Raw genomic sequence first — 27,425 nt, 5'->3', positions numbered from 1 at the left:
TAAACGATTTCATGTTTAATATTCATACACCTTAATGTATATTTATCGACAAAAAAGCCCCTACTGATGGGAGTGAATTTTCTTGTACCGTAAAACACAAACACACCACTTGCCCAAATGTCCGAGGTTCGTTATTGATGTCCGCTACTCAATCTCCGCAAGACACGCAAGACTCCGAGGCGCGTAAATCACGCCAATCCAAAACCGCATCCGCGGCCGCGGTTCGGGTTCGATTTCTCTTTGTTTGCCTTTCGCATGCGTTTCTCGCCAGCACGCTAAAGGTGATTCGATTCGGCACAACGTAAGAAAATAAAAAATGACCGTTCTCTTAATGACACAAGGCACAAAACCTCAGAAACCTCACACGTTCCGCCGTGCGGTAGGTCAGTGCCAGTGTTCTCGAAGTAGGTCTCTCGGCGCGTGTCGTGACGTCGCGCGTTCATCCGTCACCGGTGGGACATTAATTTACAGGACGCGGGCACCCAACGGGAGGTGGATGCGAGGAGTAGGTGGCCAAGACAAATGCGATCCTGTGTGTGTGTGTGTGTTTGTGTAATGAGGCCATGTTTGTGAGAATGGTTTGGAGCGGCCAACGGGGCAATCGGCACCTTTGCCTGGAAAAGGGCCGTGGGGGAAATTTACGACCGAAGCGGGCGGAAAAACCTCACCCCACCCACAACAACAAGTGGCCGTGAAGGGCAATGGTGGACGCGTGAGTAGGGCCCATTTATTTCACGGCGACGGTTTTTTACGCTTCGCTGGGCGGAAGTTCCGCTTAGCACTGGGGAAAGAAATTGGCTCCATAGTTCCTTTTGGCCGTTCGTGTAATTGTGCGGCCGTATTACGAGGGTGTGTGTGTGAGCGAAGGATGGTAAAATATCGCACAACCATGGTGGTGCTGAAAGGCGTAAGGCAAATCAAATGTAAATTTATCTGCCTGCCAGGGTGGATTCAAGTTCACGTCGTAGTTTCTTGTTCGGGATTTGAGCGGAGCTTTGCGAGGATAAAGAGTTGATAAGCAGCTGGAATTGTGGGGGAATGAGAATTCAATGGTTTGGGTGGGGTTTTTCCACCGACACCGAACATAAGGATACACCAGGCGGCTCCACCAGCAACTGACTTGTTTTTCTTGTCACCATCTTTGCCATAGTTTATGCACTATGAGCGATTGCTCTTTAATTTAGTGGAGTTGGCTCGTACTTAGATGCTTTGACTAGCACTTTGGCATGTAATTGATGCTGTTTAGATAAAATGGGTACATGTTGATTTTGGTTGTTGCAACATATATTCTATTGATACTTCGTGGTATAAATGGTTCTAATGGGATACTAAGAAATAGACTATCAGTGGTTAACATGATAATTAATCTATAAATTTTTTTTCATGTGTTAGTCCTAAATAAACGGGAAAATGCATTTGCTTTTACACAAATTATGCTCGACTCTAACGTAAATGAAAAGTAATTTATTGGCATTTTCAATTATGATACCTCGTTTCGATAACACGAGCGATAGCGGCTGGTGTTGGAGATGATTTCAAGCCTAACATCAGAAAGCAAAACCATCAGCAATGGTTATTTAAACTAATAGTGGGCCTGCAAAGCAAGTCTGTGAAGGATAGATAATTTAGTTAGCATAACATTATTTGCTTTGAATTTGAAAATTTGCATTAAAAGCTTTGAAGAAACAAAGTTTCTATACAAACATTTGAATGATATTTAATAAGAAATCTTATACTAAAAAAGTACATTGTAAAACTTAGAATCATTAATCTACCGATATCATAGGTGCTTTCCAGAATATCCTAGAAAACTCTTAACATAAGTATCATTAAGTAATCTTCATCGAATAGTTTCCATACACCACGATGAACATGCAGACATCGCAAAAATGGCCATGCTTCATTATCGAACAAATGTGTTCTGATTGAAACTCACATTGTCTTAGAAAAAAGTAGTTTCACCAAGTTGTAACTTTTCAACTGTAAAATTTCAACTCTGCTCAAAGTTCAATTTAGCTAGGAATCCACTTCCATTGTAGCGTTCAGCTGTTGTTTTTTTATTTTTTTGCAGAGTCCACTACAACAAATAGAAAACCACAATCGATGCTCTCACTACCATCTATCAAAAACTATGTAATAACGATTAGGAAAGTTGCATCGTGCCCCGAGCCACGGGAAATTATCCACACGCTTGAGCAGGAAATGAATTTTCGTCCGATTCCGTCCGCTCGCACCCCACATTTTCCTCGATCACCACCACCCACCGTTTAATATTTTGGGGTGTTTTATTTTTTGCCTTTTGCACCCCAAACTCCCCAAACCGGTGGTTTCTGCGCTTGAGCGACATTTTTCGACCGAATGAAAAATCCATCCCACTTTGTGACAATTGAGTGCTTCCTATTCTTGCCGGCACGATCGAAGTTGGTTGGAGGGTGAGTAAGGCGGATGTAGAGTGGGTGGAAGTGGAGAAAACTTTCGTCGCTGGCTCCATTCGGAAATCGCATTCGAAACATATCCTTCTCGCGTCGAGCTTTTGCCCCTTTTTTGCTCGCTTATCCCACCAACGCTGCGGGAAAGTCGCTGCGTCGAAATGTCCTTAAATTCCTTCCACCCACCGGCTCGAGATCACCGACCCTTCAAACCGATCAGCAGGGTCTGGCTTGCCCTGCCAGATGCCTGCAAAATGGGGTCGCCCAGTACCAAAAAAGGGCCTCGCTTATCGCACGAGCCGAGGATGAGCCAGCGACATAGTTTAGCTTCCTGCTTCTGGCTTGCACCCTTACCCAATGGTGGGAAGGATAGGGTAGTTTTGGCACGGCCACTCTCTCTCTCTCTCTCTCTCGCTTTCTCTCCAAGTGGTGGCCAGAATTACGAGACGAAGTGATAAACTTCGGTTCGGTTCAAAGTTGTACGACGGCTGGCCTTTGGACGGAGGACGTAATGCGCGCGATTTGGGCCGTTCGGTTGTACGATGGGGTCGTAATTTTCCACTCGCTTTTGCCAAAACAACACGCCCTAAGGGTGGGCAGGATGCGTTCGATGGTGGGTGGGTGCAAGGGAATATTTTACGGCAGCACACGGAAAGGACCCAGCGAACGGCGAATGAAAGTTATCGCTTTAAATTATTCCGCGATGGATGTGGATGGTTAACTTGGGGGCTTGAAATGGAAATCCAACAAGCCGTGTTAGGTTGGATGTTCGCAAAATTATTCCAGCTCGGTCGAAAATGAGCGTTTTTGGTGTGATATCTAGGGATAATATAACTAAAACTATAGTGAAAATAGAAATGAGAATATATAATAAGGTGATGTACTTATTCGGGATATGGGTTAAAAGTCTGCCAAGCTGTAGCTCGCTATACTTTTACAAAAGTACACATTTAAGCTACTTTTGACCAACACGCTACTGTCAAAAGCATTACCGATCGATTCGAAACCGATTGTGGGAAACGATTGAACGAAAATAACAGCTACAGTAACGAAATGAAAGTCGACCAATCTCGGCGACACGACCAATCCGATGAATCCGCTCAACCCGGGGGTCGATTTCCGGGGATTAGTTTCCAAAACCGTTCGTTTAATTAGATTATGGCGAAAACAAGAAGCCCGCTTCAACCGATCGCCCTTCCCTTAGCACCAGTCATTATGGCCGATGGAAATGATTTTTACTTCGCCCTTTTTCCCCAGAACTTGAAGGGTCACTGGGCGGTTCGAACCTGAGACTGAGACGGTTGGGATGAACAAATGGGTTCGGAAAAGCATTCACGACCATCGCAACGTGTTAACGTTTTTGGTCTCACTTTTACCCGGGCGCCCGACGTCGGGAGGAAAATCCCTGCAGCAGGTGGCCGATGTTTAAAATATTGAAATCATTAATTTCGAATCGTCCTCTTGGGGTTGCGGGATGAAATGGCTTGGAAATGACACTAGCGCTGGGAGAACCATTTCGCAGGCGATGGCGTTTCATTTGGTGCTGAGAAGGATGGTGAGAAAAATCAGAACCCTTTGAAGAGGTTCCGATTGAAATGGCAAATTGGAGCAGTTTTTCCACGCCCCACATTTTTGGGGCTATTTTCTAAACGGCAAAGTATGACCCCACGAACACGTCGTCAATTTCAGCTTCGGAATGAAAACGGATACCAGCCAGCCAGTAAAATGGCGAAAACCATTCGAAAAGCATCGTTTTCGTAGATCGTTTGCACACCCAAATGAAGTGCATTATGCGAGGAATGCACCGAAATGCCCCAAGCGTTCGATCGATATTGCGTCATATTTCACCGGCCGGTTGTTGCGTAACGAAATTACAGCAAATCCCGGAAGGCCCGACAGGCTGCAGGACGAAAGCTATGGACGCAAAAGGCACACCACACTGCCGAACATCCCAACCAACGGCACGAGCCTGACAGTTTGAGCCACTTCTGATGCTTTTTAATCCGGATTGTCGGATCCCGTTGCTCTGTCCTCATCAGCCTGCACTGACATGGGGTCATAAAACCATTATTTTGTCGCTCGACCAGGACGTTTCGGACGGTGGAACGCTTTTTTTTTGTGTGCGAACTGCCCCATATCTGCCACTCTGGCGGTTCGCCTCTGCATCCGGTGTTGCGGACCAAACTGTCACTCATCGGACTTTGGATGGTTGGGATCGTTGAATTTTAGAGTCACCGGGACACCGATGGGCGGACATTTTCGAACGTGGTGCATTGTTGGATTACCCCATATTATCCGAGAGTGGGTTACAAATCCAACCTGGTTGGCCTGGATCGCATTCGTGGCCAGTTGGAGCTTGCGCACCGATCGAGGTGCGGTACCGATGTTCGTTTCGTTCGTTGCGTACGCCTGCGAGCGGCCATTTGTATACTTTTGGGGGAAAATTTAGTGCATCTGGGGCACTTATTTGTATGCTGGGGATTTTATGTGGGACAAAAAGATCCGAGCGAAGAATGCGCCGTTCATAAGCACACGCCTTATATTGGATGGTCGCTGTAGAGATGTGACAAATTGCCTGCTTCTGAGCCTGACGTTTTCGACAGCTAGAAGAGGCGAAGATTAATCCGAGCTAGATAAATAATTCGTTCCTAAGTGGATTTTGTGTCACAGGCATGCGTTATGTATCTAGCAATGCTTTGGATCGATGTTGGTGGATCACTGATGACGTGAATAACAATGCTAGGCTACGTCTGCTCTTTGGAGGTGTTCATAACAGCAATAAATGAAGTTAGGTTAACAATCTGATAAACACTTCCTTTAACTTAAACCATATTATACACTCCTCAATACATTGTGGTTGTGGACGATTTTTTCTAAGTTAATCTCGTTCAATTCAGACTTTGATGTAGCTGATAAATTGGAGCTAATAAAATAACTCAGAATAATCAGCTGACGAACAACTCTCAATAATAATTAATTCTAGAAGGATTATGTCCTTTTTTTTTTCGATATCCAGCTTCCAAGATAAACGACTCGAAATCCCATAAGTATCCGTAAAAAGCTCAAAAGATTATCCTTTTTTGTGAGAATGTTAAACGGGTTTAACACCTGTTCCAGCTTAGGTTGAATATCACAGAAAACAAGCTTAATATCACCGAATGATTCCTGATCTTTCTCAACACGAACTAACACTTCCGATGATACATATACATAGACGGTCTAGCTGCTGGGGCGGTGTACCTTAATATCCTTATTAAATAGTGCTATTTTTTCACCCTCTTTCTTTCTCTCTCTCTCTCACGCATTCGTTCATTTTCTCCTTCTTCCAGACTGTACCAGGTGCGATGTTCGTTGCGCGTTTCCCCGCGACTTCCGGTGCAAGTCGAGACGTGCCTACCGGACGCAGCAACCGCCGGTATACCCTCAGTGCAGTCCGTGTTGAGTCAAAATGGCGGCGGTGGCACCGCCAGCAACGTCACCTCCACCGGCAGCACCAACAACGGTGGGACGGCAAATGGTAGCGTTGGAGCGGGCTCTACCACGAGCGGCATTGCGAGCGGTCCCGGAACCGGAAGTGGCTCCCTGCCGAGCAGTAACACCGGAAGTGTCGGTGGTGGCGGTGGACTGCCCGCCATTGGAACCTCGACCGGCAATGGCCCTTCTACCGGGTCACAAAGCTCGACGGGCCGACCGGAAGTGGGCCCGTGCCTGTCATCTGCCGCTAGCAGTGGCATTCTTGCCGGTGGTGGCTCAATGTCCTCGATGCCAAGCAGCAGTTCGATGCCTACACCCAGTTCGGCCGCTACAGCACCGTCTCTAGGTGCGGCTGGAGTCCCTGGAATGGGGGTGTGTACGAACGGAACGAATGGGGGTGGGGGTAGCAGTGGAAACTCCCCCACTGCTAGCTCCGACAGCCGATCCGGAGCGACCATCATCGACGACACCGGCGCTTCGCGTGTCTTTCAGATCCTGTATCGCAACGAGGAAGTGTCGTTGCGTGACGTCATCATGTTCCGGGCGCACCTGCTAGGTAATTAATTCTTTATTAACACTCACCAACCCACAGAAGGACATCGTTGGCATCGGTTGCCGTTCTATTATTTATCGCTTTATTAATCTGCTACTCATCCCTGTGGCGCAGTGGGACAGGACAATTGGTTCGTTTGGGTGGAGAAAATGAGTTAGAAGTTGTTACATTTAGATAAATGGATGTGTACCCTGTATAGCCACAGCATTGGCTGGTAGTAGTGCCGGCAGCCGGTCAACCGTTAATCTGATGGAAGGCTGTGCTTAAATTTGACATTTTCCACCTGATGGTTTATTCGCACTGGCTAGCATGCTCGAGCGATGTAGGTTCCTTTTTTGTTGAAGCGGGTTCAAAACCTTGCTGGCTCGAGACATGCTTATTCGTTGTTAGTTCCGGACCCTTTTCAATGACTGCCGGCTAATTCTAAAAATGGATACGACTGTATCTGGTCCTTCTCAGAAAGGGCTTGATATGCCGCAACGCCTGTCAAAACTAGAATTTCTGACAGCTCAGCCTCAGCGTCTTCTTAAAAGTATATATTTGTAAAAGGTATACCACTAAACAGATCAACCGATTAATTACGTTTGCGAATATCCTTTAAAAATAAAATTATCATAATGCAGAACGATCTGATGTTCTTTAAATAATTTGTTGAAAATAACATGAGTATACATCATGAATTACTAAACGCTCTTAATTTTGACGAAGCTCAATATAATAAAAAAGACGAAAGTATTTTCATAAAAAGCAAATTGAGCTTCCGTATCTAGCAAAAATTAAGCACACAGAAACAAAATCCCTATAAATCCCGATCAGATAATGCCCCCAAAGAAAGAGAGAGAGAGAAATAGGAATGAAAAACGGAATACCTTACTCGAGACGCGAACCCTCAGTCATTGGGCCACAGACGCAGCAAACCCTTCGCACACTGAGCCCTGCAAGCCGTACGAACAGCTCTCGTATGAATCCGATTATGCCGCTCCGGCGAAAAGCTTCGCTTTATGGCTCTATTCGAATTTTCGCACGGTTGTCGAGGGACCAGCCGAGCCACCCGTGACACACAGGATGCGCAATGGCGCCGTTTGGCGCAGACTGCAACGATCTCCACCCATCGGTGTAGGGCGATGACGCCCAGTCTCGCCCAGCGTCCCGAAACCCGGTCGTTAGGTATGCAAACCCATTAGCTCGTAAATTGTAGTCTCACCATCCATCCCTCGTCCAACACCCTTGCGAGTGTGGGGGGGAGGTCGTAAAAGCTCCACTCCTACAGCGCCCTTCACTGGGTAGGACGACTTCCGTTCAACCTACCACCCTAGCAGGCCACCGTGAGGTTGCATGAATGAATGCCCGGAACATGCGCACATTTGTTTTCAATTGCTACAACCACTCGCTGCTCGCTGGGCGCTGTCTGTGCATAATTTCTGGGCTGCTGGCCAAGGCCCTGGGTAGCCTGCGTTGCACGTGACTTAGGTTTGGATGGTTCGAAGGGTCGCAGGGAGAAGTGAGTAACTCGATACCTTATCCCGGTCTCGCCGGGATGGCGTCCCTTTGGGAGGGTGTCTCGAGTCCTCCGATGGCTCCAATGATACCCCGGGGATTTGGGTTTCGTAGGATCGGGCTCTCGGCGTGCACTGGCTCAAAGAATGAAACAAAAAAAAAAGAAACTACAAGAATGGCATATTTATCTGGGTCGCACCGAGTGCGGCACGCTGTGTCGAGTGTACACCGAGCAGGCTGTGGCATATTGCGCGAGCAAGCCCTGGTTCGTGGTTGGTGTGTGTCTTTGGCGCTTCCGATCGATCGATAAAAGTTTACGCCTCGAAACCACGTTTCTCCCGGTCCGGCTCGACGTCCGGTCCGTCGGGGGACGGCTGGGTGGGGGACAAAACGCCATTTTGGTGGAAAGAAGGAAAAAAAAAACACACCACACGATGGTGGGGCGCGTTTCAAAATGAACTGTAAAGTAGCAATTGATGGCACGCAAGCACTCGCTCGGAGCCCATGTGGGGATTTCGAAATTCGCCCTTTTTTTTGCGTTGCTGCAGAAGAGGTGTGGAGAAACATCGGAGGCATTGAAATGGCTCCAGTCGGACTACGACATGGTGAGTTTGCGCGAGTGTCCGGGGAACATCCATTTCCAGGGCTGAGCAGCGAACGGGATGGATTTGAAAAATCGTTCCCAATCGTTCACACGGTACTGAATGTTGAACGTTGCGTAGTTTAATAGTGTTGCATGTTGACGATTTGGTGCATTGTTAGTGTGATAAAATCGATCATCTGGTGCAGGTCGTTGGTAAGGAACGGATGATTTCGAAACTAATATGGAAAATCGTCTTTCACGAGAGTTGGCAGGGTTTTAAAGTCAAAATTTTGGTCATTCAAATAAGTGTAACGAAATTCTGTAAATTTCAAAGTTATGCATCTTTTAAAATAACATAAAGTACTGCGTATTATAAAAAGGATTAAGCTACATTCTAAAGGCTATTTAAATGCCACCCAAAAGATACATTTTGCTAATTTTGTATGGAAATCCATTGCCATGCAGTCATCTAATGCTAACGATTGAAAGGAAATGTCTGTGTATTGTTGAAGATGATAAAGATAATGACTCATCATTAGCATTTTACAAAAGTTCACTTTAATAAATAAAATCCTCTCGAGAGTACCGGTGAAAGAACACTTTGACACTCTACACGAAATTCAAAAGCGTTTCTACAACGAGAGAGATTTAAGTTTCAAGTGATCCTTCAATATGATAAAGCCACACAACGAAAATTGACTCTAAATTAGCACAAAAACAACATAATTAAACCCGTGAAACACCTTTCACTTCGCAATAAAATAATGGCAAAAGTTCCAAACGAATCTAGCGCTAAACAAAACCGACCATTTCAGTTCAACCGGCCAAGCTGTCGCTTCGTCGTAGTTCGCCTCGTCGCAGGACACGCCGGAAGCGCCGTGTATCGGATGAACTTCTGATAAAATGGATCAGATTGCCTCACCGGAGGCGCCACCGGGCCCTAACCAAGCGCACTTTACACTAAAACAAGCTCCATCGCCCACCCAACGGCCCTTCGGTGGTTACTTCCGTTGAAAGGGAGGCGCGCGTTTTGAAAACTACTCGAATTAAAAGCACTCTCATAAAACGTGATAATCTTCACCATGGTCTCACAACCCGCTAGTTGGGGTCGATGAGGTGGCGATGGGTGGAAAAAAAGGAAACGAGTTGACGAGCAAAGCAAAAAAAATGGTGCATCACCAGCACCAATTGCGTCCTTTCAACACCAACAGACGTTTACTACGGGCAATCCAGAGATGGGAGCCTGTAAAGATGGGAAACGGAGCAAAACAAAACCTCATCCTTTGCTGAGGACGAGTAGGCAATGGGTGGCACCAAAAGGACACACGATCCTTGGGGAATGAGCGAATCGATCCCTTATGCTACTTTTTCTCTCTCTCTCTCGCTCTTCTTCTTTAGCTTAAGGGGCCTCGAGCCCCATTAGATGCCAACTGCAGCGCACGAGTGCTTTTTAATAGTGCTTAATCGCCTCTTCAACCTTCGGCCCGATCGATGAAAAGCCCTTTCTGGAGAAAATCTTCCCCACCATGGTGTGTCTTTCCGCGTGCCCCTACGTTGATCGATTGGAACCAATACGATGGAGCGATATGGCTATGATGAGTTCGGTCTGTTTGTGTTACGATCGTGCACCTGCTTATACAATGGTGTGAAGAGCTATAAAATGCTGTTGATTGTGATGAAATTTGCTTGTTCCTGCTTCTAACGCTCGAGAGGCAATTTGGAAACCATTAGTTACCCTTCCATAGATGGCACTGATTGCTTCTGTTGCATCAAAGCATGTCATTTTTCACTAGTTGTGTATCCATTGATGGTAATTGCCTGTTATGCTTAATAACCTTCAATGATTAAATAAATGAAAACCAATCCATAATGATGGAGACTAAAAATAAAATCTGCTTTTTTTATTATTTTGGAATATCATATGGTTCTTGAAACGGTTTTTTTTATAAAATAGTATACAAGAAGCTTATTTATTTATCGACACATTTTATAACATCGGCTTATTGTGAATAGGATTGTTAAATCAAATCTTCCATTGCGGTCGATAAAATAGAAGCTAAAAAAGTAGATGGGACTTCCTCCAACAAACAAACGCCCCAAGAAAGCGAAAACGGAAACGGCTTGGCTAGACAACAAGTATCTCTTACCCGACAAACAATAAGCTCTAGTCTACGATGTCGAGAGCTTCATTCACGACCAGCGCAGGTTTGCACAAATTTCACCAAAGACTGCAATGTAGCTGACAGTTTGCTACAGTGACGACCGTAGGCTATGGAAAAACAGTCTCAAATAGCGAGCACCGGTTGAACGGTGTATTTGTGAAATTAATTTGAAATGTAAAATATGCTCGCCGAAAACAAAAACACAGCTTGCGCGAATCGAATCGCCCTGCCATCCATCCGCGCCTTATGCAAACATACGAATGCTCGTCAACCATTAACGCTTACCAGAATTTAATAGTTCCCATGAAGGCATGGCCACCCGGGAAACGTCCTGTTCCGTGCTTCACGACCAGCACCACTTCCGGCCCTTGGCAGCCAAGTGGTTTGAGCAACCGATTCCGGGAAATTTCCCTCACCATAAACACCACCGCAACTCGCACAAAAGCTCGTCTCGCTCGTTCGAAGTTCGCTGTGTGCGCCATTGTGCAATCGAACGGCAATCAACGGTGCTTTCGAGCGACCTAACCGACCGGGAAGCATGTCGGCAAACGGACTAATCGCCTCATCTAGTGGGGCGTCCTCGAAATGGGGCGGCTTTGCGCTCGCAGTAAAGCACGTGGTTCGGTGAAGAGGCGGTTTCTGTCTTTGCGATTCAAATGGTTTGTTTGCACAGCGGTGGTTCCTTTTGCGCAAGGCACGTTTCCTACGCCGTTTCGACGGAGTTGGAGAGACATTTCAGCTTGGCAGCGGCTTAGCAAGAAGTTGAGCTTTCGATTGTTTCTGCAAACGGGTCGGAGAGGAAAATTCGTTCGCTGAAGGCCGCAAGATGACGAAACCATATTGCTTTGGATGCTGGGCATATTCGTATATTTTAAACCCAAGCAAACTTAGGTATGAACCTAGAGCAATTTATAGATGTAACAATCCTGAAACAAACGTTTAAAATAAATCATGTAGTTACAGTTTACTTTTCTTTTTTATGGCAGATTGAAATTATGAGAAAATTCGCGTGAATTCATAAACCTCATTAAACAGCTAAAAATATCAGTTCAAATGATTGAAACGAAATAAAAAGGACCCGGCTGTATTAAACCTGCACTTAGTTGTATAAGAGTGTATTAGAAATTCTATACGTCTCATTTATCATTTTTAACATTACAATTATTATATTAAAAAATTACAAATTTCTATTTCATCTTTTCAATGCATTTCAAAAAAAAAATCCGTAACAATTCAACAGCCAAATACATACCTTAAATATACAAAACAAAAATGCAATAACAATTATGCATAGCCGGCTAATGATCTCAAACAGTAATCGAATTAACTCCCTGCCGCTTAGTGTGTTCTTCAATTAATGCTTCAATTTTAATGTGCCATATTAAAACGCTCCACCAGCCCCCATCAAACAACCCCACGTACGTCTAGGCCGATCCCACGTTCCTAATTGACCCGTTGGGCCTTCTTTTCCTCTAATTATCGTCGAAAAATTATGATGTCTAGCAAATCCAGCCCCTCACGTGCTTCCGCTTCTACGTCGAGGTGAAAAGACCCGCTTTCTTTAGACGTTGTTTGCCCAACATCTATGAAGCTCACCACTCTTGAGTAGAACGCAACCAAGGAACATGAGCCAACCGCGGGGAGCAGTGAATAAATCAGCTTAAAATCTCATAAAAGTGTTTCCCATCTCATTCTCGGACGGTGTGAAATTTGAAACCCACTCGCACATATATCCCTAACGCAAACAAAACCTTTTTAGCGAAGCTTGGTAGTGCGATCACAGTTGTCCACATCCATCCCATCGTGCTTTTCCACCGCATGGTCACCTCAACGCCTTCGTATGCTAATGTAATTGCCACGTTGGCTAATATGGCGTAAAAATGTCAACGAATAAATCACCAACCGCCATCATGGGCTCGGTTGTGGGCTTCAGCTAGCTAGCTCTCGGGATGCTGCGGACCAAACGGCTTTTAACTGGGTGTATTCGATTGTTTGAGGTTAGGTTACTACCAACGCCTGGCCGAGTGCGTGTGGCATGTATGGATTCAATCACACGCCTGCTCGCAAAACCGAACCGAAATCGATTGGGTCCGTTTCGGTTAGGGCTCATTTCCGGTTGCTGGTACTGTTTCCGGCGCAGGGCAGCAGGAAATGGGAATCAGAAAACTATGTAGAGCAATGGGGCTCAGACGGAGGAAAATCTGTAAAATGATCAATTGAAAAGCAGCAAACTTTTATATTGACAATGTACAAAATGTTATACATAACGATTAATACAACTATAAGTTATAATGAAATCCTTTTTTATAACAGTTTTTGTTTATAATTTATAATAATAATCATTTATTTTTATAACAAAAACTAGGACAACATATTTATGTACAAAATGCGATAATTAAGTACAGTGTTTTTAGTAATCGTAATCGATTGTTTAGGTATTTTGACACAATTTTTTATAGGCACATAAACTTCATTGACTTCATATGCATTTTTTTATTTTGGAGTGCACATGGTATTTTAGATAACGATTGTTTTTATAATAGAACTAAACACATACATACCTTTGTTAAAGATAGAGCGATTTTTATGTTTGTTTTGCGATATATAGTAATACTGCTCTACTTTTACTACTGCATTACTTAACTCGCTCAAAATCAACTTTTACTATTCCTTTATTATAATACTCTTTATAAAGTTTTTAACTAGAACTTTCCTTCATTTATTGATAGTTAGAATATGTGATTCAACTGACAATTAAATCAATTCATATACTTTACATTCGTACTATTTGAAACACGTTAAACCACGTTTGTTCGTTGATCATCTTTTTTATTCTTTTTTTCGAGCTCATATCTTTATCATCCGTTCAAAATGTTGGACGAATAAAATATTGGTTCAGAGCGATTATCTGAAAGCCGTTAATCCCAATAAAATGTAAACTATAGCTATAATTCATATGCATACATTTCATAGCTTGAATAACGCGCCATGTTACGTTAATCTCTCCCACGACAGTTGACAGCCGGCACCTGAAGGAGTCGATCGAACGAGCCGAGTTTTCGCTCAACCTCGAGCTGTGGTTCGGCGAGCAAACGACTGGCAACGTGCTGACACTGGCTTCGACGCGTACCCTTCAGTTGAACTTCCATCCTGGCCGAGGTCTACACTACCACCTGCCAGTGCTGTTCGACTACTTCCACCTGGCCGCCGTTAGTGTTGGAATACACGCAAGCCTGGTAGCCCTGCACCAACCGTACATCAAGTGAGTATACGCGCGTTCACCCGAAACTTCCGGTGCCGGTATCGTGGAACGAATCTTCCGTTCCAATCCGAAAGGTCGGATCTGGCACCGACGAAGCGTGTCCGTTTTCAAATGCCACCCGTTGGGGGTACCGGTGTGTGGGTTTAACCTTTAAAACTGATTTCCAACTGCATTGGAATGCCATCGGATGCACTACCGGTAGCAAACGGAAGCTGTTCCGCATGGCATCATGTCGGGTCGGTGCAGAATGTTCCCGTTCGAGCGATGTGCTTTTATTTCCCGTGCTCTTGTGTCGAGTCATTTAAGCCTTAGGTATTTTTCGATCTTCGACTAACGGCTCATGGAAATAAAGTTGATCCAATAATGTTCGCTAGCTACGAGTTTATCGTTTAGTTCACGATTTTTGAGTGGATGACGTGATGCTTGGATTGAGTGTCAGCTGCTTATGTATGGAAGTACCGCATTATCCCGTCCAAACAGGACTTTATTTTTTACTTTTATTCATAAGATACAGACTTATACTAGGACTACAATTCGGTGCATGAGCCAAAAGTTTGAAGCTTTAATGTGAGAAAAAAAGATTGCGTCTTTTTTGATTTTTCTATCATATATCGGAGTCAACTTTGTGATTGCCTTTCATGCTTTTATGCATTATGCAAAGCAATCTTTAAACCAATCAATAATCTTGCATAGAAATCAATTATTTTTCCAAAATAAATTGGAACGTTTTTTTTTATAATTAGTGATTTCTCCTACATGATGGGAAAATATAAGAGTCGCTCTTGTTGAATGATACTAACTGACATTGTCAAATGGATTATAATACGAAACGGCAGTGACGATTCATGTAGTGAGTTACAATTCGTACGAATGTATTATTCTCACCATCTCCGCCATGCCCACCAAACCGTGACCATAAACCATCGCCAATAATGGCGGTTAATTTCAATGTAAAGCCCATAAAATCGCCAATCAAATCCACCGTCCAGCCGATCGATCCATCATCAAAACCGATTGCGCCAATTCACACACAATGCCGCCTCGTTTAATGTGTTTACGGACCCCGGGGAAACTGGGACGATTGTCTCATAAGTCATAATCGCGGCGCTTTTCTTTCCCCAACCTCGCGATCTTTCTTTCTGTGTGCCTCCTCACTTTTATTTCCGTTTAAACGAAGCGCCATTAGCAACAGTTCCGCAAATTAATTGCTCCCAACCGGTGGTACGGCGAGGCGCGACAACGGCGAGATGTAGGGCCGTTTCTTTATGAGCCTCCTAAGCTGTAAAAGAACGGCAATTTTATCGCAATATCAACATTTGATTTCTGGAGCCAACCGGGCTCATCATCGTCGTCGTCATCGGATCCCGCCCGAGTCGACCCTAGGGGCCATATTAGTTGCATACATCGATGGGGGATGATAGTCTCACACTCGCGCACAGACTCGAGCCTTCTTGTCGTGGAAACAATGTGTCTGTGTGTGCGCGCCCGCATGAAGCCAGTGTGGCAAATAAATATTTGCCCTTCCGAACGGAAACTAGCTCCGTTAGTACGCCATGGCCGGCGAGAGGGAAGGCATATTGATCTTGCAGCATGATATTACCGTTGCGAGAAGAAAACGCAGCAAATGGAGGAGGACTGGAAATCAATCAACGTGTCACAAACGTCGTCAAGCGTCTGCCTGCTGAAAGGACGAAATTTAAGCAAAAACTAACATCCGACTACCGAGCGGTGCGCGTTCGTTGGAGCCTTTTTTTTTGCTGTTGCTTCTCAACCACACGATGGCGAGATTTGCGATCATCTTTCGTAATGGTTTTCTGAACGACATTCTGTAGCGCATGGCCTGCTTTGACTGAATATATGATTGCGTTCGCTAAGCTGAAGCGAAGCTTTGCTGCGACTCCATGCGTTGATCGTGTTGATATTTACCAACGCAATACACACATGGCTGTGTTCTCTTCGCACACACGCTACAGTGTGGTGCTGACGTTTTGCGGTCTAAAAATAACGATGCCGTAAAAAAGCCACCCCACTAGCTGCAGGGTGGCTAATGAGAAGAAGAAAAGCCGGACCGACCGAGGAAAGGAGCCACAATTTGCTTGCGCCCATAGGTTAACCACTTAATGGCGACAGGAAGTCCGTCCGGTCCCGGTCCTGACTGAGCTACGGTCTTTTCCATCGCCCAATGGAACGGTCCCCGTATTTGCTTGTCATTTACCCGCGTACATACCAACGTCCATGCGTACGAGTCCTCGAAGGCCGCCATCGCGTGTCCTGTCAGAGAGAAAGGCGTAGGGAAATTGCGAGTGCAAATGTTACGCCCTTCATACGGCGTTTCGGCTCTTACACGGTGTGCGTGCGTGCCCGTACCCGATCCATTTTCATCCTTCCGTGCTAATCAAATCTAATCACACTCAATCAGTGTTTAGCAAACCGGTGATGGCTTTGCTTGGAGGAGGAAAGGCCTCTGCGTTGAACCGCGGGAGAAAAATCCTCGAACCAAACGAAATTGGTTTATTAGAAGCTTGTTTCTGCTTCGACTCTGTTTCGTGCTCTTTCTCCGCCGTTACATGCTCATCGCCCGGCCATTGACGTTAACGTTAATAGTGTTGACTGGATTGGCGGTGCTGTGGGGTTTTAGGGAATATAGATGCCGTCGGAAACAAAGCGCACAGGTTTGGGAGAGAACACACATTTCACGCGCCCTTCCATTCGCGCTGGGCATTAGCAAGACTCTTAAGCACGGCCCTTAATGAACTTGAACAGTGCGTAATGAGATTTGGTACATCTCACGGTTCGCATCCCATTACGGATGCGCGTTTTCGCACCTCAGGTGTGAGACTTAGTGATGTTTGAAGCTTTCATCAAATTACTACAGTAAACTTGTGAGCAGCCAGTAGTTTGGATATCTAATACTATTAACTCATTATTAATAATTTCTACTGTTTATGTTATCTGCGTAAAGGTGTTGAAGATGATAACTCAAACGTTGTTTCTATGTAAGCATTCAATATGAACAGTTACGAGCATTTTTAAGCCAGAAAATCATACCGCTCCGGCAATAACTGCAAAGGATGTTAGATTTTATATGAAATTAAACGTTTCCCTACCGGGTCCGAGTTATTTCTTCTTCGATGCACAACAGCGCACATCGCAATAACATTTCTAATCCACTGCATCGGCAAACATCCCCGGGCCCTAAAGGGACGAAAAAAAGAAGAGAAGCGTCCGTATGAACACGCTAATGATAACTGTACAGGGCCACGCTTTTATCCTTCCGCCTGTATGAGCACAAACTGCGCCGACGATAATAACACACTGCACGACATTATCATCATCATCATCATCATCATGAGCGTCACCATCATCGCACACACGCCACCGTGGACAGGCGACGACATCCTTGTTGCGAGCCTGCACGTCCTCGTGGGGTATAAAGTGTATGCTTTGGCATGCCTTTCCTCCATGTCACATGGGTGTGTGTGTGTGTGCGAATTGTTTGGGTGTTTTTTGTTGTTGTTGTTCTTGCTGTTGTTCACCCTCATCACACTCACCAGTACGTTCCAGTGACGCGTGTCTTTATTGCATTTTTATTGCCATTATGCTCTCGCACCGTGTATTTGCCGATGGTGGGGTTCTCTTCGGGAAAGTATAAAAAAACAGCCAACGCCTGCACCCGCCTGTATCGGATCCGGGGACCTGTTTTTTGCGTCCCGTTCCATTCGTGCTACTGTACGCGACACGGTTTATGAGCGGTTTATCGTAGCAGGCGTGAAGAAGAGGAAAAAAAATGACGCGAATCAGCATCTCTCGTACGCGGTTCGCGGAAAGCCTTATCACCTTGCGCACCGAAATGGCCCATTTCAGGGCATTCGAAGGAGCAGGAGAGGCGAAAGAGTGAGAGATTTATTTTTTCGGGCGCATTAAAATGCAATAAATCACCGGTTCAACCAGCTTCCGGTGGAAGATGCAGGAGCACCTCTTTCCTCGGTTTCGCGGTGGCGGAATTTTTGCTCAAGATGCCGGACTATGGCCGGTGGTTTAATGATCACCGGCAACGAAGACGAACCAGTCTCTTTTCGTTTGATGGACATTCGTGTATAGTGTCGAGGTATATGGGACATTCGATTAGCTTTGACGAGAGCTTCGCCACTAAATGGAGTGACTATATACGGTCGCAGAACATCCACAACTCAACCCAGAACAAGTGGAAGTGCTAGCGATAATGGTGACGATCGTAAGTAATCGCGCAATTACCAAGACAGTCTCGAAGGATATCGTCTAGTGTGCTCAAACGTGTTTCACCGTAATTAATTGAAAGCTTTTTTTCACCTAATTCAAACGTAAATTGTGCCAGAGATTTTTTGCATAATATTACAACAAAATATGATTTTTTTTAACTTTCCTAGCATATTTTACAGTTGAAAATAACGGCCAGCTCTGCTTGAGTAATTGTAGAAATAATTTGAAAAAATGTAAACAGTAAATTGTACAAAGTACTGGGCGCCTCCATCAACACACAAAGTACCGGGCGTCTCCATTGGACGTTCGCTCTTATTGTTCGGCTCTAATTGAAAACTTATTATACTCAATTAAACGGTTCTTCTGGCTAGCTTCAAATACCTCAACAATGATGCAATTTAAAACCATCTGCCATATTGCAGAGAAATGAAAGCGAAAGATATGGCCGTAGCATACGGTCGTTAGGGGTTCCGTTCAAATGCTAGATTAAAGCCTCTAAAAGCAAAATTAAGTCTGATTAAAGCAATTTATTGCAATACAAGTGCGTCTAAGTGTGAGTCTCCAACGGCCTCACGGATCCACAACAACGGCAAACGAGCTCGCAACCGAACAGGCAGAATTATGAGACCAATTTTTCTCGCAATTATAATCCAACCGGGAGACGCAGCAAGGGTTTCATTTCCGTAAAACTATTTGCCGGATTAATTACCCCTGCAATTGGGACCGAGGCTCTCTATCCTTTGTAGGTTCGGTTCCTTTCCGGAGTTATTCTTGCGCAATGCCAGTATAAGGTGCTACATTCATCGACCAGGTCCTTGGGTTGAGGTTTTATCTGTCCCTAACGCTGCAGGAAAATCGTGCACGATGTTGGCATCCACGATTAGATTATTGAAAACGTTATCATTTTCCCTCATCGCCGTTTTTTACTCTGTGCCACCGCGTGCTTCATCTCTCGGTAAACCGGCACGGTAAATCGAAAAACTGAGAGTCCTGAGACGAAAAGAAATATCATCAAACCACCCACCGGGCACGCTCACACCCATTGTTGACCTACATTATACTTCGGGTGCTCTGGAGCGGCAATACAAAAATGAATTACCATCGAAACGAAAGATAAATGCGCACATGCCAATGTAGGGAAAAGGCACGTTTGGGCTGTCTGGTTCACTGCGCTATCGTACGCGTGGAACATTTCATATGCGCTCTCATGCACGGTTGTGGGAAAATTTGTATTTTCCCGTGCCTGTCTTCCCGCCCCCGACGTTGCTCATTATTGTCCATTAGATACACGCGTGCCTATTTCATGTGAAAAAAGCAAACGATGCCACATGGAAAAGCGGAATTCGCATTTTCCGCTCAACCCACGCGGTTCGATTGCTTCGGTACGATGTGGCACACAGACGATAGGAATCAGAATGACAAACGATCTAGTCGATTTGGTACCGATTCATGGTGTTGTCGCTTCTGCACTACGCCAGCTAACGCACGTTTTGTGAAATTATTTTACCAGTGCTTCGATCAGGGTGCGGAAGCCTTCCTATACGACGCCAATTTCGTTCTGCAAAACAACTATAACGTTCTCTAAAACAACACATACGATGTTTGTATATTTAGCGGTAGAAGTTGCTTCATACTGAGTTTTCCCATCGCCATTCCTTAAGTTGTAGCATTGGGGTATGGTTTTAAGTATAGTGTTGATTGGTATACTTAAGTTTATGTTGTATGTAAATTATTTGTTGGTGAAAGTAAAAGTGTGTGAAAAGGTTTATAGACAATTTAATTGAGATCAGTGAATTAGACAAAAATGGTGTGTAAATTTTCAATCACAATTTAATGTAATTATGTGACTGATTTGATCATATTTTCGTATTCCTTCTATCAAAGCTAATGTAGTATAGTATTAATTCGCATTCGCAGAAAATATCTTCATCGTTTCATGATAACCTTGTTTATTTACATCTCATTTCTTCTATTTTTTTCTCTTTCATTCGTCGTGCTTTCATTGAAATTTATATATTGTCATGATCAAAAACCATACGAAAAAACATGACTGAACAAAATGTAATGATCGATCAAACCTCCTAACAACCAAAATGGCTTATGTTCCTGGGCTTCGATTTCAAACATGCATGCAACCAATCGAATTGGAATGAAATAAAATCACATTACGAACCGATAATGGGGTGGGGCCTCATATTTCACAAACAGGAAGAGCATATTCCACTATGTACAAAGCTGGTAAGGTTTCATTGTAACATTCAAACTGTTGTTGTTTACGCCCTCTGTTTTAAAGATTCCCGTTTATCTCCCGCTGTTTAAGTGTTACAAATAGTCAGCGAATTTTAAAACCCTCTCTTCTTAATGTCACAAAAAGTTCTTCGTGCCTTGTCTAATGTTTTTTCTACCATACTCCTGCCCCTGTCTAGCACTTTAGTCTCAATGTAATACCGTACTTGGATTTCACGTTCCTTCCTTCCTGCGTAAGATGGCACGGATGGCACTGATTGCAAGTTTCCTACAATATCACGATTCGATTTCACACCTATCAAGCAACTTCGCCCTTTCGAGCACGGTTCCGTTTGATCCACATTCGGCCTTAAGTTCCATCGCAATTTATTGTTCCCAAAGTGGCACATTATTCCGTTGAAATTTGCATGATCCAATTGTTGGCGCAGGCGAACAAACTTTAAAGCGACACGTCGTCTTATTCCTCCCACCAAAGGATACCCCCGTGGACGCTTGTCGAAACGCATCATGAATCAATCCACCGTACGTCCGTAATGTAATCAAAAGCTGTCCATCGCGCAAGAAGCCGTCGCCGGCTCATCCCAGAACAAGCTCGCGCGTGGAAGTGTAATCAAAGCGTTCGTTTGGAAAAATCCCGCCGGCTTGCACGTCTCACTTTTCCGCCCGGTGCTCAATCCGTCAAAATGAAATGTCCTGACAAGTTTGGGGCGGAAATTTGACGCTCTCACGAGCGGTTTGAAGTGACTTGGGCGAAAGGGCGAACGTTAATATTCAGCTAGCTCGTGCGCGTATACGCAGAATTTCGCGAACCGCTTCGCCGAATTACGAAACGGGCCCTGTGATGTTTTTTTTTCCATTTTCTTTTCCAAAGAATAGAGTGCTTTCGGGTCTCTTTTTTGTTGTTGTTCCGGTTTTTCCGCCCCCGCACCCTTCTGTCGCTGTGTTTTTCGCTCCTTTTTGAACACTTGTTTCTGATGCTGCTGCTCGTTCTATCTCACTTTCTCGTTGTGTCTCGTTCGATCTGTCACGGCGCCCAGTTCAATTTGGCCGCCATGTTGTTCGCTCCCAAGAGCGCAACTTCACCTCGCATTCTTCTGCTTATCCTTCCAATGCCTCCCTAAAAACCCACGTGTACGTGTGTGCGTGAATGTTCCGTGTGCCACTTCCAAAAAACCCTCCACCAACGGTTACGCTTCGCTTCCTTTTTCTGCAGTGCTCCCAAGTCGACGAAACCCTGGATGGGCAGCTCGAAGTTGAACTGCCGTGGTGGCAACTCACCTGGACCACTCGAGGCGATCTTCTTCGGACCGCAGGTCGGTAGTGGCGCCAAATGTGGTGGCGGTTCCGCCGGTCGGCTGTTGCACGCTCGGAACGTTCACAAAGAAATCTGTGCCTTGCTGTTGGGAGCCCTCGAATCACTCCGGCTGTCCCTGCAGGAGTTCTGCACGGTGCTCCCGCACCAGTGGACGGCACTGACCGGTTCCACGCCCCTGTCCAACCTCGACACCGAGCAAAGACTGAGGAAGCTGTCCGATTTGGCGAAGGTGAGTCGTCTGTCTATGTGCGTGTTATGCGCCTTTGCGGCCATTTCATGGTCACGTTGTTCTTTTGGATATCTACTCCTTGACAGCTTCTCGACACTGAGGACGATCTGGCGGCACGTGCCAACTCGGACATCGCACAGCTGTGTGCTGAGTGTATCCTGTACTGGCGGAGAGTCCTTTCGGCGGCCACACAACCTGCTGTACATGGACTACTGGCTAAAAAACACCACACGCTGCGTGTTCGACGCTTCGCCGAGGGATTCTTTGTGATCGACAACCCACGCCACTTAGCGAGCGGGTGTTACGACTCCAACTATCAAAACTACGTGTCCATCTGCGAACTAGCCCGTCGATCACGTTACTTATCGTCCTTGCCTCCTCTGCCGGTGCATTGTACACCGTTAGATGGCGATGCAAATTCGCTGCCACTCATCTTCGAGGATCGGTACACGGATGCGCACGAGTACGGCAAAAGGCGATCAGGAAGCGAACCACACCTGAACGGTTCTCATGGAGCAGCTGGGTTGTCGTTGACTGGTCCTGGTCCTGGTGGTCAGTCAACTTTGGTGAAGCAACAAAAGCAACACCATCATCCGAACAAGATCGCTCCGATTGTCTCAAACACTGGCAAGGAATGCTCCTGTGGGATAGCCACCTGTTACATCGAACCGGTGCCCAAGATTTGTGGCAGTTACATGGGCATCATGACCCCACGGTACGCCCTTGGCGGTGATATCCTTCAAGCGAGCCTCACCATTACACCTGCAGCGGCTGCCTCACAGAACGGACTGTGTCCAAAAGCGCTCTCTCGACATTCCGTTTCGACGTTGTTGGAACCGGCCCCAATGACCGACAGTTGTCCTTGGGATCAGCAGTTTAAGGGTGTCTACACGACTGGCCCAACGAGTGGTGGACTCGCCGGAGGGACTCTTCCGACACGGCACAGTAAATCGCTCGATCAGCTCGAAATACAACCGATCGGATCTGCTTCTTTGCCGCGACAACACGTCCACGGAACAGCTGGTGGTGCCAACTATAACGGGTATGGGCAACAACCATCGCAACAACCTCCACAACTAACCGGTGCGCCTATGCAACACCGCCAATCGATATCGTACCAACAACAGCAGCAACAGCAGCTGTCACAACAACTGCATCAGCTGTCAGCAGTTGGAGGAGTCGCGCTGCTGCAAACGCTGCCCAAATCGAAACCCAAAAACCCCGTCCAAGCGGAGGACCTGCTGAAAAACATCAACGAGTTCCGGGAGAAGTACAAAAACCCGGGTGATCCACGAAAAATGCTGCACGCTGGTGGCACGGCAACGCACAACCCTACGTACGATTTGCAGCAGGATGTCGCCCTCGGTATGTCGGCGTTGTTAAACGGGTACGCCAAACCGATCGGAGATTATCGGCATGAGTTGAAGCAACAACAGCACGGATCTCGTGCTCCTCAGCAACACTCGCAGGAGCCGACACTTGCCATCGATCCTGCGACCGGTGGTACGTACTACAACTCTCTACCCAAAGGCGCTAGTCTTGGAGCACCTCGGAGCTCTTTTCCACCGGTTCGCAGCAAAAAGCAACTACAGCAGCAACAACAACAGCAGCAGCAGCAATATCAACAGCAACAACAATCGAGCTCAACATCACTCCCGACGAAGTCGGCTTCGAACACGATTCCACGCAGCAACTCTTCGCAACAACTGCGTCAGTTAGCTCACGTCGGAGGTCAATCACTGTCGATTGGAGGTGTTAACAGTGCTACTTTGCCACACCGATCGGTGGAATTCGCTCGGATTCGTGTGTCTGACTTCAAGCAGCTTGTTGGTCATGGCCCACAACGACGCAGTACGTCCAACGGAAGTACACACAAGCTCGGAAGTGGTACCACCGGTAGTGCGTCGGCTAACATCGGTAGAGATTCGAGTAGTTCTGGAACCAGCCCTGAAATGACGCCACGAACGCGCACCAAACAACGCCGACTGTTGTCCTCCGCTAGTGTGCCGTTTCAGCTGGAAAACCTCGAGCTAGAACCGGTCCGGACTGCTGGTGTTGTGCCTGGAGCTGGAACAGGTACAGGAGGCTTTAGTGAGAGTCTACCAAATTTAGCACCACCTCCGGCCGCCTTTGCGTGTGATTCTCCCCCGGCACCGGTTGGGGGTGCGTTCCGATTGCGACGTCGCCATTCGAGCAGTGAGTCGACTTCATCACTGAGCGAACAATCTGGATGGGTCTCGAGTCGACGTAGTACCGGACCATCCAGCCCGGACACATTGCGCAATGATCAGCGTGTGGTGAATGGTGAACAACTGCGTAAGCGCTTGTTAAAGCTGCTGAGTGAGCAACCACGTCCGGTGCTGGATCGGAAGAACAGCACACCCTCCTCGACGACGGAGTTCTTCGCACGGAGCAACCAGAGCTCGATGAAATCGAAGTCGGGCCCAGGAGATGTGCCTCGTGGTGCCTCAGTGCAAACGGAGAACTGGAACAACCTCGAGAAGGAGTGGAATGATACGCGAGCTAGAGCTGCGACGACTGGTCCTTATGGTATGGTGAGCGGAAAGCGTGCTCCTGAAGGTCCGGTTGATGCTGATCGCGTTATTAGTGCGGCTGACATAAGACCACCGAGACGCACGAAGAAGGAGAAGTCAAAGTCCGACTTTGATCTGGCGCATATTTCGGATTACGTGTTTGATGACCTTCGGTTGTTGCCACCGCAGCAGTTCCGTGATGTTCCGCCACCTCCTGATGAGTTTCGGGATCCTCCTTCGTTCATTGAGGATGTGACGAAAACAAGGGAAAAGGGTGGAAAAAGTGCGAAAACCGAAACCCGGGATTCTGCAGCTGCATTGGGGCCACTTAGCATTCCTCCACCTGAACAGCGTCAGAAGGCTTCAAAGGAAGATCAACAACAGCACCAACAACAACAACAACAACAGCACCAACAACAACAGCAGCAGCAGCACCAACAACAACAACAACAGCAACAACAGATGATGCAGCAACAACAGGCACCGGTACAGCAACAAACTCAGCGTCAACAGGTGCAGTACTACGCCACTCTGCCGAAAAGTCACCCACCTGTTGCGATGACTCCACTGTCGGTCATCTTTCAACCCCAGATCATCACAGCACCGCAACAACAACAACAACAACAACCGCAACACTACGCTACACCCCAAACACTGATGCAGCACCATCATTACAGCAAACCAATCAACGGAACGTCCTGTATGGGTGGAAACGTCAATCAACCAGTAATAGCAAAACCCAAATGTGAAGTACAAGCGATCGACAACCCGCTGTACCACATCTACGAGGTGGTCAAAACTCCTCGGCCCGTCATGAAGTCCCAAAGCTCGAATGAACTGGCTGCCATCGCAAAATGCGCGGAAACACTCAACAACGCGAACGTCACGAGCGTTTGCAACGTATCCGTGGCAGCTCAGCTTCAGCAGCAACCGACGATGGTACCAACGGCAACATCAACAACCTCCGCAACAGTACCAGCAACACCGGCACCCAATGGCAAAATGGCGTACGGATCTTCAACGTCAGCCGTGGAGCGAAAAACTTCCGTACGAGAATCACAACCCACACCAGCTGGGGACCCGATCGGATCGGGTTCAATGCGACGCAAAGCCCTCGATCAACCGGAACCACATCCAGATGAAAGCCCCGATCGGAAGCGTGTTGATCCACCGATGTTGCTGCTCGAATTCGAGAAGTGCCGCGAGGAGTTTCGCAAGCAGATTAACTACTCCGGTTCGATCTACTCCGATTTCCAGAAGATGGCGTCCGAGATGCCGTACTTTCACATCGCTGACGAGTTCCGGGCATTTTCACCGGCCGGATTACATCTGGTGATCTGTGTGCACGGTCTAGACGGCAACTCGGCCGACTTGCGGCTTGTGCGGACTTACCTCGAGCTCGGTCTGCCAGGTGCACACCTGGAGTTCCTGATGTCGGAACGCAACCAGGGTGATACGTTTTCCGATTTCGACACCATGACGGATCGGTTGGTGGCCGAGGTGTTGTACCACATCGAAACATATCAGCTCAACCCCTGTCGCATCTCGTTCGTGGCACATTCCCTCGGAACCATCATCGTCCGGTCGGCACTGGCACGGCCCCAAATGCGGCCACTTCTGTCTCGATTGCACACGTTTCTGTCGCTGTCCGGACCACACCTGGGAACGCTGTACAACTCGAGTGGACTGGTTAACATGGGTAAGCAGCTTTCTAAGGTTTCGTGTTTTCCACCCCACGGAAAAATGACTTATGAATTGGTTTTCATTCATTTGCCGCAGGAATGTGGTTCATGCAAAAGTGGAAAAAGTCAGGTTCGTTGTTGCAGCTGTGCCTGCGAGATGCGCCCGATCCGCGTCAGAGCTTCTTGTACAGGTTGAGTCAACGAAGCACTCTGCATCACTTCAAGAACGTGCTGTTGTGTGGATCGTCCCAGGATCGATACGTTCCACCGCACTCAGCCCGACTCGAATTATGCAAGTCAGCCGTACGGGATCAGTCCAACCTCGGGATCGTGTACCGGTGAGCGTGGAAACGTTGTACTTCTATTAGAAAAGGACCCTTCTAACATCCTCACTTTGGCTCGATTTTTTACAGGGAAATGGTACACAACATCATCGCCCCGATGCTGGCTCGACAGGATCTAACGTTGGCCCGATTTGATGTGCATCATGCTTTGCCTCACACGGCAAACGCACTGATCGGTCGAGCGGCTCACATCGCAGTGCTTGACTCTGAACTGTTCATCGAGAAGTTCCTGCTGGTGGCTGGGTTGAAGTACTTCAGCTAGCCGCTCGATGTTGGCAACCATTACGGGCAAACCCGAACGTCTGAAAGGGGCTAGAACGTCTTTAAGGATGCAGATTTAAGCACTTCGTTTTTTGGGGCGAAAAATCAAATATCGAGATTAAAGTGATGCAGACGTTATAGCTGTTGAGAAATCAAAAGAGGTACCAAACGTGACTTTTCTTTTTACCAAAAAACCGGGTACAAACAAGAGCAAGCAGCCCCGTTTACTGTAGAGTAGAGTGTCGCGTGTGAGAAGTAACTATTGTTCGAAAACAAGCCAAATTTTACCGAAACAATGACAAATGAACTGTGCTGGAGCATATTCATAATATTAAAAGAAAAACACGAAATTTAACATAAGCGCTGGGGCGAAACAATCGACAGCAAATGATAAATTTTTTAATAAGTACACTCATGTGTTTGCTGTGACGTTATTTAGCTATACAATCAGAATGTAACTCATTTGGTGTAACTTTAGTAAAACTTGAAAACGAGTAGGCGAAAGATACGATAAAATAGCAAAGAGCAACGGATTTCAAAAGCATTGAATGTAAGACAAAATAAGAAGATGCGATGTTGGAGAAAGTACGTCTTCAAGCAAATCGCTCCAATCA

General features: G+C 46.4%; 1 protein-coding gene across 1 annotated transcript in view; it reads left to right on the top strand.

Moving 5' to 3' along the window:
- LOC128725345 (uncharacterized) overlaps window positions 1-26,812 on the top strand; it is a 35,593-nt gene extending 8,781 nt beyond the window's left edge. The window contains exons 2-7 of the mRNA XM_053819080.1: window positions 5,759-6,459; window positions 13,714-13,960; window positions 21,660-21,990; window positions 22,077-26,223; window positions 26,304-26,544; window positions 26,620-26,812. Coding sequence (XP_053675055.1) covers window positions 5,759-6,459; window positions 13,714-13,960; window positions 21,660-21,990; window positions 22,077-26,223; window positions 26,304-26,544; window positions 26,620-26,812 — 5,860 coding nt within the window. The remainder of the gene's footprint in view (window positions 1-5,758; window positions 6,460-13,713; window positions 13,961-21,659; window positions 21,991-22,076; window positions 26,224-26,303; window positions 26,545-26,619) is intronic.
- The last annotated feature ends 613 nt before the right edge of the window (window positions 26,813-27,425 follow it).

Source organism: Anopheles nili, chromosome 3, assembly GCF_943737925.1.
Source record: "Anopheles nili chromosome 3, idAnoNiliSN_F5_01, whole genome shotgun sequence".
Lineage (NCBI taxonomy): Eukaryota > Metazoa > Arthropoda > Insecta > Diptera > Culicidae > Anopheles > Anopheles nili.
Note: the sequence above shows the minus strand (reverse complement) of the source record. Positions and strands in the feature narration are given on the sequence as shown.